Source organism: Carcharhinus amblyrhynchos, chromosome 18 (genome assembly GCF_965287045.1).
Source record: "Carcharhinus amblyrhynchos chromosome 18, sCarAmb.v2.hapA, whole genome shotgun sequence".
In the NCBI taxonomy this organism is placed as follows: Eukaryota; Metazoa; Chordata; class Chondrichthyes; order Carcharhiniformes; family Carcharhinidae; genus Carcharhinus; species Carcharhinus amblyrhynchos.
This window is the reverse complement of record NC_137341.1, coordinates 49,527,893-49,542,558: the sequence shown is the minus strand read 5'-3', so window position 1 is coordinate 49,542,558 and position 14,666 is coordinate 49,527,893. Positions and strand designations below refer to the sequence as shown.

Here is a 14,666-nt window from a genome sequence, read left to right as displayed (position 1 = left end):
CTCCTTTCCTTCTCCCCTATGTACTCTATGAACAGTATGCTTTGTAAACATGTAAGAAACAATACTTTTCACTGTATACTAATACATGTGACAATGATAAATAAAATTGAAGAAAGTCTTTCTTCAATTCCTAGAAGCTCCAGGACAACCCTGGAGACTTCGCAACGCATGAAAAATGTGCTCTTTGGGCGGGAGAGGAGTTGGAAGCACGTGACCTGAGGTAGAGGGGCGGGGCCGTCTGGAAGCACGTGATCCAGGGAAGGCTGGAAGCACGTGACCTGCGGGGAGGGCGGGACGACGCCAAGAAGCACGTGACCTCCGGGGCGGGGGGAACGGCGCGACGCAGGCCACGTGATCCTTTGTGAGGTTGTCAGGCACGTGACCAGGCGGCGGGCCAATGGGCGGGCGCGGCTGGGAGCGCGCGCTGGGACACGAGGGGAGGCCGCGAGACAAGGAGCGGAAGCGAAGAGGCCCGGCCGCCATTGAAAAGCCCGCATTCAGAGCACAGCGCCGAAATGGCCGAGGAGAAAGCTAAGGGGGTGAGCGCATTCGGGTCGGGCAGGTGGGGTTAGCTAATGCTGGGAGGGCCACCGATCCCTCTGGTTTACTGGCGCGGCCCGGGATAGGGGGGATCGGGCTGGCTGGAGCCGCTGTGTGAATTCGAGGCCTACACCGCGTCGCTCCCCATTCACCCTCCCCTTCGCTCCGCTGGAGGCGCGGGGCGGCCTTTCCTGCTCTGTAAAGCCGGGGAAAGGGGAGGGGGGACGTCTCCTCAGATCGCTGGGTGAAGGCCTGAGCTGCATCCCCGGTCTCAGGTTGTGGGCGGCTGCTCGTGCCCTGCGGGTATCTCTCAAACGCAGCTTCATTACAGAGTAGACCCGCCGCCATCCGCTCACTGATGCCTCAGCCGAATATGTTCATTCGTTATTTTGCTTTATTCCCGTGTTTGCATATGGACAGTTGGATTTCATTTCGACACAGACATCAAATCAGAAAGCTGCGATTGGATGTGGCTTGTTCACTCCAGGCCATAACTGGACCATGTTTTAATTGAATCCAGAATTACGATTAAAAAAAACAAGACGTTGCTCGATGCATAAACATGTTAGTGCCCTAAAGAACTTGCATTTACTCTTTCCTAATCGGAGGCTATTTTTAAAATCTTTCACATGTCTGGGGAGTTACAGAAATTGGTCCATGAAGTGTGGTTCCAGCCCAGATGATCTGGAAGAATAATTGCCACTATTTCAATTCTTGAATTAAAGCACTTTACTTGAAGGGGGGGAGACGTGCATAGGGAGCATTTCACTTTTATAAAATGCCCTTTTATGTATCTTAATGATTTGTGTAATTTTGTGGTGCACATCCTACATTTGTAATGTTTTCACATTCTTCACAATCAACATTTCCTGTATTCCAATGAATTATTTTTCATTTTGTATGGTGAAGAAAATAAATTTGTGTCATGATGTAGTTAGCTGTTTTTTCAAAACAAAAATGCCTTTGGGAAATTTGTATTTGACAAATTGCAATATCAAGTTATCCCAGATTTCTTAAATTCAAAAGATTGGATGCTAGAAATCCGTTATAACAAAATGTTGGAAGAACTCGGGTCAGGCAACATCTGTGAAGAGAAAACCAATCTGACTTTTTGGATAATTGATCTGAGGCATAACTCTTTTGTTTGTTCCGCAAGGCCTATTGAGTGCTTCCAGCAATTTTCTGTGTTTATCCTAAATTACACACTCTTCGCATACTTTCAAATATATCCAAAAATGTGTGGGTCAGGTTGATTGGCGATACTAAATTGACCTAGTGTCGGGGAATCTGAAGGGTAAATACATGGGGTTACGGGAATAGGACCTGAGTGAGCTTGTGGTCAGAGCAGACTTGATGGGCTGAATGGTCTCTTTCTGTGCTGCAGAGATCTATGATTTTGTTTTGTCACTAAGTCTTGAACTTTCACCAACTTCATCATTTTACCATTGCAGCATTACCTGTGCCCCTACCTTACACCCATTTGTATTTCTATTATCTCTCGCCTTGATGCCAGCATTTTGTATGTCCCTACACCATCCCAAACTACACTGCTGCTTGTTCCAACATTTAAATTCTGCTTATCCACCATATAAGCAGCAATGTCTAATATAATCAAGGGGGTGGGGGAATTATACAAATACAGCAGTACAGATTCTTTTTTTTGCCTCAGAACATAAGACTTTAACGTAGTTTATGCTAGATATGTGAGTTATATCATAAACTGCTACAAAAGTATGGTCCTGCTGAATCTATTATATTATACTGAAGCTCTTGTAGTGAGTTGTTCTTGATAATCTTCATTGTGGCTGTTGGAGTATAAACCATTTTAATACTGAATTTTCAGTCATGAATTCTTGGTTATTTCAGCTTTATTGAGATTGTTGGACTGAATGGTTGTTCTTTCAGTTGCCACTTAATTTGGACTAGAATCAAAGCCTTGTTCTATAAAACAATCCACAATCCTAACCTTTTCTTCTAAGCAGGGTATTGTTATCCAGACACTAATAATATTGCTGTTTAGTTTGTTAAGGAACCCCCTCTTTTCCCCCAGAAAGCGCAATTATAACCATTATGTGTTCCACTGGGAATAGGAAATGTTTTCACTTGCATGAGTAATGGTGTCAGGTTTTGTTTCTGTATGCAGGCAAGTGGAGGAAAAGCCACTGACTTCTGCTGAGATTCCAAATTAAAGCTGCCAGGCAGCAAAAAAAACAGCTAAGATTGCCGTTCATATGTAATAGAAATAATTGCCAAAAGGGATGCAGTTGATTTGGGTAGTATTCCAAACCCTGTCAAGAACAGAACTTGCATTTTTATGGTGCCTACAGTGTAGGAAAAAATATTAATCCAAGGCACTGAGCAGAGAAGAATTTAGTGAAAAGGTTGGTTATGGATAGCATTGAGAGATAATGGCAAAGATATGAGGAACTTTCAGATAGTAGGTGTGAAGTAGCTGAAGGCTTTGTCACCAATGGGTTTATACTCATTGGTATTTAGGATACTGCAAGACCTAGATAGAGTGGACGTGGAGAGGATGTTTCCACTAGTAGGAAGAACCTGAACCAGGGGGCACACCCTCAGGCTAAAAGGACGATCCTTTTAAAACAGAGATGAGGAAGAATTTCTTCAGCCAGAGAGCAGTGAATCTGTGAAACTCTTTGCCACAGAAGGCTGTGGAGGACAGGTCATTGAGATAGATAGGCTCTTGATTAATAAGGGGTTATGGGGAAAAGGCAGGAGAATGGAGATGAGAAAAAATATTAGCCATGATTGAATGGCAGAGCAGACCCAATGGGCCGAGTGGTCTAATTCTGCTTCTATGTCTTATGGATTGTTGGGGGTGGGGGAGTGGATGAGGAATGTACAATAAATCAGTTCACAGGTGTCAGATCTCAGGAAGTTTTAGAGATAACATGGGACAAGTCTGGAACTTTGAACATGGTGGAAAAAAATTTATTATTGGACATCGAGCCCCTGCCTAATCAAGTCAGCAACGGAGGGAGAACTGCACTGTTGGAGGTGCTATCCTTCAGATGATATTTTCAACAAAGATCCCTCAGCCTATTTGAGTGACTAAAAGATTCCACAGCACTGTTTTTGGGGAAGAATCGGGGGAGTTATCCCCGGTGTCCTGGCCAAAACAGGTCATCTAGTCGGTGTTACCTTGCTGTTTTATTTTTAACAATGTTGGCAGAGTACAGGTGGTTAATGATGTGTTGCCAGCATAACCAGAGCAGCAGCAGATAATGGTCAAGTGGGGATTTGGGACAGGAAGCTGTCAGTAGAGTTTTGGCGGCGCAGGGCTTGGAGGAAATTATCCCAAATATTATGAGAGCAAGAGCTGGGGTAAGTAGGGGCACAAACTGGCAGTGTTGCCACACTGAGGTTTGAGCTTCCAGGCAGCACAGTGGTTAGCACTGCTGCCTCACAATGCCAGGGGCCTGGGCTCAATTCTGGCCTCGGGCCAGTGTGGAGATTGCATATTCTCCCTGTGTCTGCGTGGGTGTCCTACCAGAGTTCAGAGATGTATAGGTGAGGTGGATTGGCCATGCAAAATTGACCTTAGTGTTGGGGATTAGCAGGGTAAATATGTGGGGTTACAAGAATAGGGCCTGGATGGGATTGTGGTCAGTGCAGAGTTGATGAGCTGAATGGCTTCCTTCTGCACTGTAGGGATAGTTTTGGGCGCCGCACCTGCGCAAGGATATTTTAGCCGTGGAGGGAGTGCAGAGGAGGTTTACTAGGCTGATACCGGAGTTGAGGGGATTGAGCTATGAGGAGAGGCTGAATAAACTGGGCTTGTACTCGTTAGAGTTTAGAAGAATGAGGGGAGATCTCATTGAGACGTATAAGATGATGAATGGGATGGATAGGATAGAGGTGGAGAGACTCTTCCCGCTCAAAAAAGACAGTAGGACTAGGGGGCACAGCCTCAAGATAAAGGGGAGGCGGTTTAGAACGGAGTTGAGGAGGAACTTCTTCACTCAAAGGGTGGTGAATCTCTGGAATTCTCTGCCCGTTGAAGTGGTGGAGGCTGCCTCGCTAAATATTTTTAAGAAGCGGGTTGATGGGTTCTTGATAAGAGAGGGGATTAAGGGTTATGGGGAGAGGGCGGGAAAGTGGAACTGAGCCACGACAGATCAGCCATGATCTTATTGAATGGCGGGGCAGGCTCGAAGGGCTAGATGGCCTACTCCTGCTCCTATTTCTTATGTTCTTATGTTTATGAAACGGGTTTGGTGACATACAAGATGTATCCCTGAAACTAGTAGTGAAATGCAACGGAAGACTACTAACATGAAATGAAACCAAAACACCAATGCTGGGAATACTCAGCATACGCACATCATGAATGCTCAGCAGGCCAGCTATCTTCAGTACTTTGGTTTGGTGAGAAATGGATTTGTGTTCTTTGTTCTCCATCCAGTTTAGACTTTTATCCATTATTGATACTTCAGTGCGTCATGTGCGGATCTTCAGAAAGAATGTTGAAAAATCACAGATCGACATCTTTGTTTATCAATGTGCATTTATGGAGCAGTATGTTTCTGGAGATCCCATTGATTTTAATTTTTTCACATGGGCTCTGCTGCAGCAGTCCTGCGCCATTATGTCTGCTGTCCCCCAAGGATCTGTCCTTGACTGCATATCCAGTTTCTCATCTGCATGTTGCCAGTAAATGGTATCCAACTAGTTCTACCTCACCAATAACTTTCACTCACTGTCCCTAAATGTCAGAATACTTGCCTGATGCAGCATCCCTCTCAATGTTAACTGTTTGAGGCTGTACCAGAACTGTTCGCAAATATATTTGACTCCAAGGTGTGATTCCAACCATTTAATCATGTCCTCACTAAGACTACCAGTGACATTTAGGTAAACCTGAAAAATAAAACAATATTGGATCCTGCATCAATCATACCAGTTCCATACTGCTTTGCCAAATCACTCGCATATTTGGTTTTAACCTAGTTAGAAGTCCAGATAGGAATTCAGGCATAGTACATAGAGTATTTTTCCTGATGCAAATGCCATTCCTGCCCCAGCTGATCTGCTGAAACCCTCATCTATGTTGCCCCTAGTCATGACTGGAGTCAGTCAGTTTGGAAGGCAGATTCATGATGCGAAGCAACACCAACAGTGCCGGTTCAATTCCTGTACCGGCTGAGGTTATCTATGAAGGCCCTGCCTTCTCAATCTTGCCCAAGCCTGATGATCCTCAAGTTAAATCACCACCTGTCAGTTCACTCCCAAAGGGGAGAGCAGCCAATGGTGCTCTGGGACTGTGGCAACTTCCAATCATGACTAATTCAGCCTCATTTTCTTCACTGCTCATCCAAAGCACAGCCCATTTCCTAGCTGCTATCATCTTTTTTATCCATCACCCTTGTGGTAGCTGATCTACATTAGTTCTTGGTTAAGCAATTCATCAAATTATAAAATTCTTATCCTTGGTTTTCAGGCCCCCTCTATGGCCTAAATCTTTCTACCTTCGTGACCTCTTCCATCTGGCATATTTACAGTCCTCCAATTTATCTCTTGTGCAGCCCCAGTTTTAATCTTTCCACTGGTGTGCCTATCTTAAACTCTGGAATTTGCTCCCTAAATCTCTGTTGTACTTAATCTTCCTTTAAGATGCCCCTCAAAATCCACCTCTTTGGTCAAGTTTTTGGTCCTCTCACCTAATATCCTCTTACGTGGCTCAATTTTGTCAGATCCATGCTCGTGTGAAGCACCTTTGTATGTTTTGCTGCAATGATGGTCCTATGTGAATGCAAATTGTTCTGTGAGAGTACAAGCAGTTGAAGCCTTTAGAATCTTTAAAGGTGATGAGACATAGTGTATGGTGTATCTTAATCAGAACAACTGCATGCGAAAATAGATCAATTGCCCACTTAATTATTCTGGAAATTAAATTTGCTCTTACTGGTGAGTCTAGATACTATAAAAGGTCAATGTCTACATCAGGAAAAATACTCCATGTATCACACCTGAATTTCTATCTGCACTTCTAATTAGGTTAGAACCAAACACGCAAGTGATTTGGCAAAGCAGTATGGAACTGGAATGATTGATGCAGGATCCAATGTTGTTTTACTTTTCAGGTTTACCTAAATGTCACTGGCAATCGGAAGATTATATTTAAAGCAATGCTAATAATTTGAATCATAGAAATCCTACAGTTCAGAAGGAGGCCATTCGGCGCACCGGGTCTGCACCAAACAACAATCCCACCCAAGCGCTATCCCCATCACCCCATATATCTACTTCTAAGCTACGCATCCTGGGACACTAAGGGGCAATTTGGCACGGCCAGTCAACCAAACCCACGCATCTTCGAAGATGTGTATAGTTCCGTGTTTCTTTTTGAACTCTTGGCTTTTCCCACATATTGATACACTGTTAGTATTTGAGCAGCTCATTAAGTGTGGCTTACCTTTTATTTGTAGTTCTGGATATTGACTTTTAAATGTGTTCTTGATCCTGATTTTAGGAAAACGTTAAAAGTGAAGGGAATGACCACAGGAATGACCATATTAACCTGAAGGTGGCTGGACAAGATGGTTCAGTCGTACAATTCAAGATAAAGAAGCAAACACCGCTGAGCAAACTGATGAAAGCGTACTGTGAGCGACAGGTGAGTGCTGATGTACTGAAATAAGTGTAGTCGGTTTTGGAACATGTACTGATTACAGAATGTGTGCACTAGCATCACAGCTTTTATCCAGAACAGTAACTCGAAGTATTGTACAGAAATACGTTCAGTTTGCCATGATGTGTCACCTTGTTCCCTTGCCGAGCTGTGAAACTGTTCTTCAAATTATGCATTGGCTGTTTTGTAACAGACAAAGTGACACGAGAAAAATTCTGCAGAAGCTGGAAATCTGACATAGAGAAAATATTCTGGAAGTAATCACGTTGACCAGCATCTCTCCTTTGAGAGGGAAACAGGAATTAACGTTACAGACCAGCGAGCTTTCATCAAAACAGATGAGCAATTCAACCACAAAAGAACATTAACCCTGAACTGTTTATTCCTATCTCCACTCAGATGCTGAATATTTCCAGCCCTTTCTGTTTTTATTCAAGGCCAAAGTGATGTGTTTCCTCTTCCTCTCTGTTCTGGGAGTGGGTGCTTATCAGCTTCAGCCCCAGCAATGCCAATCCTCCAAAGCATAGTGTTACAAGTAGTGATTTGAGATGGTTTTCCTATTCATTGACATTGCTAGTGGCCTATAAGGACTTGGCAGCATCAGTGTTCAGAATAAATAGGTGGGTTTCCATCTGGAAGGGGAGAGGGCTGCCTGTTTTCATTTTGGACTCCAATGTAAATCAATTTTCCATCAAAACATTTTAAGCGGCAGCTTTAAAGTGCAGATTTGTTTTAGAGTTGATTTTGGCTGCTACGGAAACCACTAATGGTTTTGGGATTTCTTTATTCCAGATGTGTTTTGACTTCAGTATTTTGTAGGTATGTCCTAACTGTGTCCAGAATGTTTTCACTTGCCTTTTGCTTTCAAAGCTGATCCTTTTTAAAGTAAATGAGGTATAAAAATGCCTTCCAACTTACAACTTAAACTCCCTTTATTTAACTGTGCACTGTACTAAATTATGGCTGCTCTTGTGCTGAAAAAGAAAAACAAAATTAAGTCACTGGATGATTTTTAAAAAATTAAATATTGAATTTATGTGATACGTTCTTGCACCATGCAGAAACACCCCAAAGTGATAATGTAATGAACTGGCTAAGCTCTGGACAAAGTCCGAACAACAACAGGGTTAAATGTCCCGGTAATTATTTTTGCTTAGCTGAGCAGCACTGGGAAAATCCTTCTCTTAAAAATAATGCCCACTGAACAAGTATATTGTTTAGTTGATTCATATCACGTGTGAAGAGCGGAACTTCTGATGTAGCACAGCTTCTGTCTGAGTCATAGAATCCCCTACAGAGCAGAAGGAGGCCATTTGGCTCACTGAACTAGCATCAATAACTATCCCACCATGGCCCTATCCCCGTAACCCCATGTATTTACCCTGCCAATCCCCTGAACACTAAGGGACAATTTAGCATGGCCAATCCACCTAATCAGCATATCTCCTGGACTATGGGAGGAAACTGGAGCATCTGGAGGAAACCCATGCAGAGATGGGGAGAACGTGCAAACTCCACGCAGGCATTATGCCATCGTGCTGCCCGTGTGCTCAACTCCGGGAGCAGTTTTGATACTAAAACCTAACTAGAGGTGGAAGTTACTAGTTGGACTGGGCTGACATTGTGCCTGAACGCTTAAAGCATTCAAAATAGGTCCTCAAATTGGAATACTGCTAATTTTGCTAGAGTTTAGTTGATTATAAGATTTGTGATACTGAATACTCGAAAATGTCGATATTGATTACTTGGAAGCAAAGTAATACTTTGATACCCCGGGATCTAAAAATGCACTGCAGATTTGGAATCAATTGCTGGCACCTGGGTTCCATAAAGGAGGTGCAATTAAATAAAGGGGCAACATTAGCAGTGAGAAGAGAATCCTGGGTGGCTTCAATCAACTCAACATCAACTGTGAAACTCAAAAGCAGTTCGTCAGTGTAATATGTGATTGCTTTTCTGATCACACACAGTGTCTCAGCAAATCATATCTTGATATAATTATTAACAGCATTTATAGTTTGGCTAGAAGGGAATTAGTGACTATAATTGACTCATGATTCAATATTGAAATAATTAATCAATCAGTAATGGCAGTTACAGGATAAAGAAAGACTCTCAAAGGACAAATTACAAAGGAATGGACAAAATATTAACAAATTATTCATTCAGTTTAAGAGAGGTGATTTAAAAATATATTGAACCTATTGGAAGAATACAGAACTAAGAAATTAGTCAACTAAACAGTCAGGCAGTGGATAAAAGAAAATTGAAATATGGGTGAAACTTTGGAAGAGAGAAAAGGCTGAATATTAGGTGATGTGCATATCCTTCCATATACCCCTGAGGTTACAGAAACCAGAGAATAGCATTTTCCAGATTTATAGCACCAAAAGAGTGAATATAAAATATTCTATGCTTTGTAAAAAGAATATGAAATAGGGGAGGGCTGGATTCTCATCAGGTGTGTAACACACAGCTCGCTTGCTTTCTTGTGCGCACCTTTACACAGGCTCTTCTCTCATGCACGTGAGCACACAGGCACACCTCTCAACTCCCATCCCCAGACATTCCTCCCACCTCTGTAGTGCACACATGCATGTCCACAGTCACTCTTCTCATCCATCTCATGTGCATACACGGGCGCTGCTCCCGCCTCTTGCACATGTCCACGGGCGCTGCTTGCACCCCTCTCGCACGTCCATGGGTGCCCCTTGCTGGCGCTCCTCGTGCGCGTACTCTTCCTCCCAATCCATGACTGCTTCTTCCACTGCCCATAGCCACTAGCGAGCCTATCAGCAGCCTATGCATGAAGTTTCCCACCTCTGATTGAACAACATCTTCATAGCATTTTTCATTTTTACATATCAGCCAGATCTAATGCAGAATCCCAGGACATATCCCTCAGAATCTCATTTTGGAAAGCTGTGTTAGAGAGTCAATGTGTGTATTACCCACACACATTGACTTGCTAACACAGGGTTAGGTGTTAATTCTGCTGCTGATTTGCTTTGTTGCTTTAGATTAAGAAAACAACAATGTAAATCAGCAAGTGATGTCTAACAAGGAAAGGCAGTAGATTCATAGAAGACAACACTGAAGTTGGTGACAAATGATTGGCAGATTAAATTGATTGGGGGTAAAGGTAAAGCGCTGAACATTGGTAGCACAAATAAACATGTTGAAATGGAGGTGCCAAGGATAGATCCTAGGGTGGCCTCAGAGATGACAAAGACAATCAGAGGATTTTTCTGGAGCTATTTGACCTGCATTTAAATAGAAACAGCAAAGTGGTGTCTAAGAGAGATAGAGAAGAGAGAGTTGGGATAGGGTCATTAACTGCATCAAATGGTGCAGAGAATGAGTAAGGTTAATGGCAAACATCATTCATAGCTTGTTGAGTTGTTTAGCAGTTGGGAGAAATTTGTATGTAAATTTACTGGAGTTGCAAAGTGACTATGTTCAGTTGCTAGGAACCTTTAATTGGCATTTATAAAATGGTTATAAGAGCAACTCAGGCAGTCCTGCTCCCCATCTTTTCCCCGTAGCCTTGCTAAAAACAGTCCCTGCTTTGCTGATCTATCCACATCACTGCAGTCTCTCATCCACAGAACAATTGGGTAAATTTTCCTTCCCAAAGTGCAGTGCCCACAAAAGGACACACTGCTTACATTCAGGGCAAAGCAGTGTTTTGTTAAAGCTCATCATAGCTGCCTTATTTTTGTACTCTTAAACATAGGACCCTATATGCCTTGTCAACAGCTTTCTCAGCCTGCATAGCCATCTTCAATGATTTGTCCACCTATATCCCTGGGTCCTTCTACTCCTGTATGCTTTATATTGCCTTTGTTCTCATTCAAGATCCAGATCTGATCCAAAGCCAATGCTCCAATGTTCTGGAACTGTGAGTACCGATAGTTCACAGCTGTCAAGCTGAAGCTGCAGAAATTATTTTTTTAAATACTCCTGGAAGTTCATTAAGGAGGTGTTCTTTTTGGGTGGGGTGGGGGGAAGCTGCTGTGAAATGGCACCACTTGGATCATACTGGAAATAACCTTAAGATGAATCTCAGATGCTCAATGAGATTATCGAATCCATTAACTTGCTGACATTAAGTGAAACAGTATTAACCAGGACAACTTTAAACAAGCTGCTCGATTTATCCTTGCATGTCTTTTGTACAAGAGTGTAGCATTTGCAGTTCTCTAATCCTGTTGCACCATCCCCCAAAGCTAATGTGGACAGTAATACAATAACCAGTGCCTCCACTTTTGCACCCTTAATTCCTTCAGTATCCTCATGTCCTGCTTCTTTATTAATTTTAAGTACAATTTGCCTTTCTAATACCATCTCTTTTATCAATTTTAGTCATCCTATGTCTCAGCCACCTCTTCATTTGCTACATCTTTGGCTGCACCCTTTTCCTTTTAAAGATGGATGCATGATAACAATTTACAGGGGATAGCTGTAATGCAGAAATTATTTACCAAAACCACAAGTGACAAAATGGTAGGTTCTGTGTAAGTGATGGAGCCTAATATCCACTGAGTAAAATATTTCTCTCAATCTTATCTAAGAAAAATCAAGTGAATATATCCAACATTTTCTGTGAATGTAAGAATCCGACACTAAGATGTCCCAGTTAGCCATTGTTTTGACCCAGCACAAGAGAAAAATTTCTGGCACAAGTTATGAATCATCTGGTGTGTCTTGGAAATTATATACAATAAATATGCTATTCTGCCTTTGTACACAAAGTCTGGCCTTGGGTTGATGGGGAGTACATGTTTTACCTGTGGGGACTGGTTTGTATTGCGCACAGGGCAAAGTACCTTTGTATTGTTATTTAAACAAAAGGGCTGAAATCTTTGAAATATGGTGGCGGCTGTTAGGCTGGGGACTTGATATCAAATAGTTTTACGTGAGTACATTTTGAATATTGCTTTAAAATGAGGCACAAAATGAGGAAAATTGAAATTTATAAGATATTCAGACTCTAATCACCCCAGACCTTTACTGTCAGCGTAGAGGGATAAAGTATCTGTGAGGTGGAGCAGATCCAAGTTACAGAAATGAAAGGACAGTACCTTGCTGCCCAATTTATGACCACAGAAGATGTGCCAGCCTCTCCTAATTTCTTACATTCTGATTGTACTTTTCTGCCTGCAGGGCTTGCAGATCAGACAGATCAGGTTTCGTTTCGATGGGCAGCCAATAAATGAAACTGATACACCAGCTATGGTGAGTAGCTTCACATGGATTGGAAATAGCAGTGTGCCAGGGGATGAGGGAGCATTTGGATTTAATTCTTACCTTCAGTAATGTCGGATTCCTATCTTCAATGAAACGTTGAACATTTAAACTCTTCTAAGTTGCTCACCAATGTGTACTTTCCTCTCTTGATTCCTGCCCACCTAAATAGTCATGAGCAAATAAGAAGCACGAGTAGGGAATATAATCGCTCAGGCCCTACTTTAGCATTCAGCAAGATATAGCTGATGATGATCTTCGCCTCAGCTCCCCCTTCTTGCCTGTTTCCCACACTCAGGACTCTTCTGTGGTTAAGATCTGTCACTCAGCCTTAAATATATGCATTTCCTGGAAAGTTAAAAGTTTGTTTATTTATTAGCTACAAGTAGGCTTACATTAACACTGCAATGAAGTTACTGTGAAACTCCCCTAGTCACCACACTCTGGCACCTGTTCGGATATATTGAGGGAGAATTTAGCGTGGCCAATTCACCTAACCTGCACATTTTCGGACTGTGGGAAGAAACTGGAACACCCAGAGGAAATCCATGCAGACAGTAGGAGAATGTGCAAACTCTGCACAGTGACGCAAGCCGGGAATCAAACCCGGGCCCCTGGAGCTGTGAGACAGCAGTGCTAACCACTGTGCCACCGTGCTGCCCCTCAGAGGCTAGAACATCCATTCCAGATTGCCAGCACATTCTGCCAAAGGGATGTGGCAGCTGCATTTAAGATTTGTCATGAATGACACCAGTGTGTAAAAGATGCAGACGTAGGTTCTACTCTTAGAGCTGCATGGAGTAGGAATTCAAGGAAAACCGGTCAGAGTTGGGCAGAGAATTGTAGTGACAAGGGACGGTGGCGGAGAGAGAGAGATTATTTCTAGCACCTAGGCACATCAATGTTGATTTATAATTTGTTTTACTGAACAGTTTGGATAGTAAACTTTTTTTTTTCCTATCCCCCCAATACCGTTTTGCAGTTGGAAATGGAAGACGAAGACACCATTGATGTATTCCAGCAGCAGACGGGAGGAACCTGCTAACCTCATGACAGTAATTTAATGTAAATAACGTTCCACACAATGTACATGTTCTCGCATTTTACTCTATTTTGAACAATCTGCAACATTTTGGGCGGTCGCTGTTATAAAAATGTTAGAGGGGAGGGGCAAAGAGCTGTGTGACATCTCTGCAATAAATTGCTTTTTTTTGCATTGTTTTACTTTCTGGATACAGGGAATTTTCTTTGTATTTTGGATTAATCCCAATAAAGTTGATCTTGTATGTACAGTGTTTGGTTATGTGTGTTATGGACTATATTACTGAAAGAAGCAAAGTGAACAGCTAAATTTTACATTGTAATGATCCCTTAGTGCAATTGCAATAGGTGTTGGTACCATACTATAAACATTGTGTGTTGTTGGTCAGTTTTGTGGAGGGCAACCCTGTCTTTGCTGTGCGCACAAGTGGCACAGCCTTCAGCTAATGGTACTGAGGCTAATTGTACTGCCCATATTGAGCATTCTGTGTTCATGTGTAAAAGCCATGGCAGTTTAGGAGCAAGAGTTTAAATCTGTGCTATTGTGTGTCTGTCGTAACAATATTGATACTAGCCAATCTTGATTCTCTAATTTGGAAACCAGTCTACCATTGCGGCAAACATGGCTTAAAACAGCCTTTCCTGAACCCACAACCGTCAAAAGTTTACTCGTACAAATCAGCAAATAGGAATTGTCCATGAAAAATGTGGTTGCTTGGCCTTTGTGGGGCAGATTGCCATGGATGAACAATTGCATGTGACTCAGAGGCTGTAATTTGGGCACTCCTGAGCTAAAATAATGTATTTTGGGAGTTAAACCTGTAGCTTCCATAATCTACATGCGAATCATGGTGGGTAAGGGTTTAAATCCAAGCACTAAAATATACACTTCTACAGAAGAAGAACTCTACTGAACAAATCTGACCTCAATTGCTACATTACCTACAAATAGTTGATGAGAGCCTTCTAATATAGCTAGGGATAGTTTGTACAGTTTTTCTTGGTATAGAAGTTGTGTAATTAAACGGGGAAATCCCATGCTAGTTCAGATTTTGCTTTTGAGCAATGTGTCATTGTTAATGTATGCAACCATGTCTTTAACGTAATAAAACTTCACGTGGGGAAAAAAAACCCAGTGTTAAAAGTTTCAAGTCTGCCTTGGGTATTCTCTTGAGTACAGTGATGC

The 14,666-nt window shown here is 42.3% G+C and overlaps 1 protein-coding gene across 1 annotated transcript; it reads left to right on the top strand.

Annotated features, from left to right (window-relative positions):
- The first annotated feature begins 404 nt into the window (after positions 1-404).
- Positions 405-13,731, top strand: LOC145355108 (small ubiquitin-related modifier 3-like). Its single transcript, XM_080206984.1, has 4 exons — positions 405-539; positions 7,034-7,177; positions 12,359-12,430; positions 13,422-13,731. The coding sequence occupies exons 1-4, from the start codon at positions 516-518 to the stop codon at positions 13,482-13,484; spliced, it is 303 nt and encodes a 100-aa protein (XP_080063110.1). The 5' UTR covers positions 405-515; the 3' UTR covers positions 13,485-13,731.
- The last annotated feature ends 935 nt before the right edge of the window (positions 13,732-14,666 follow it).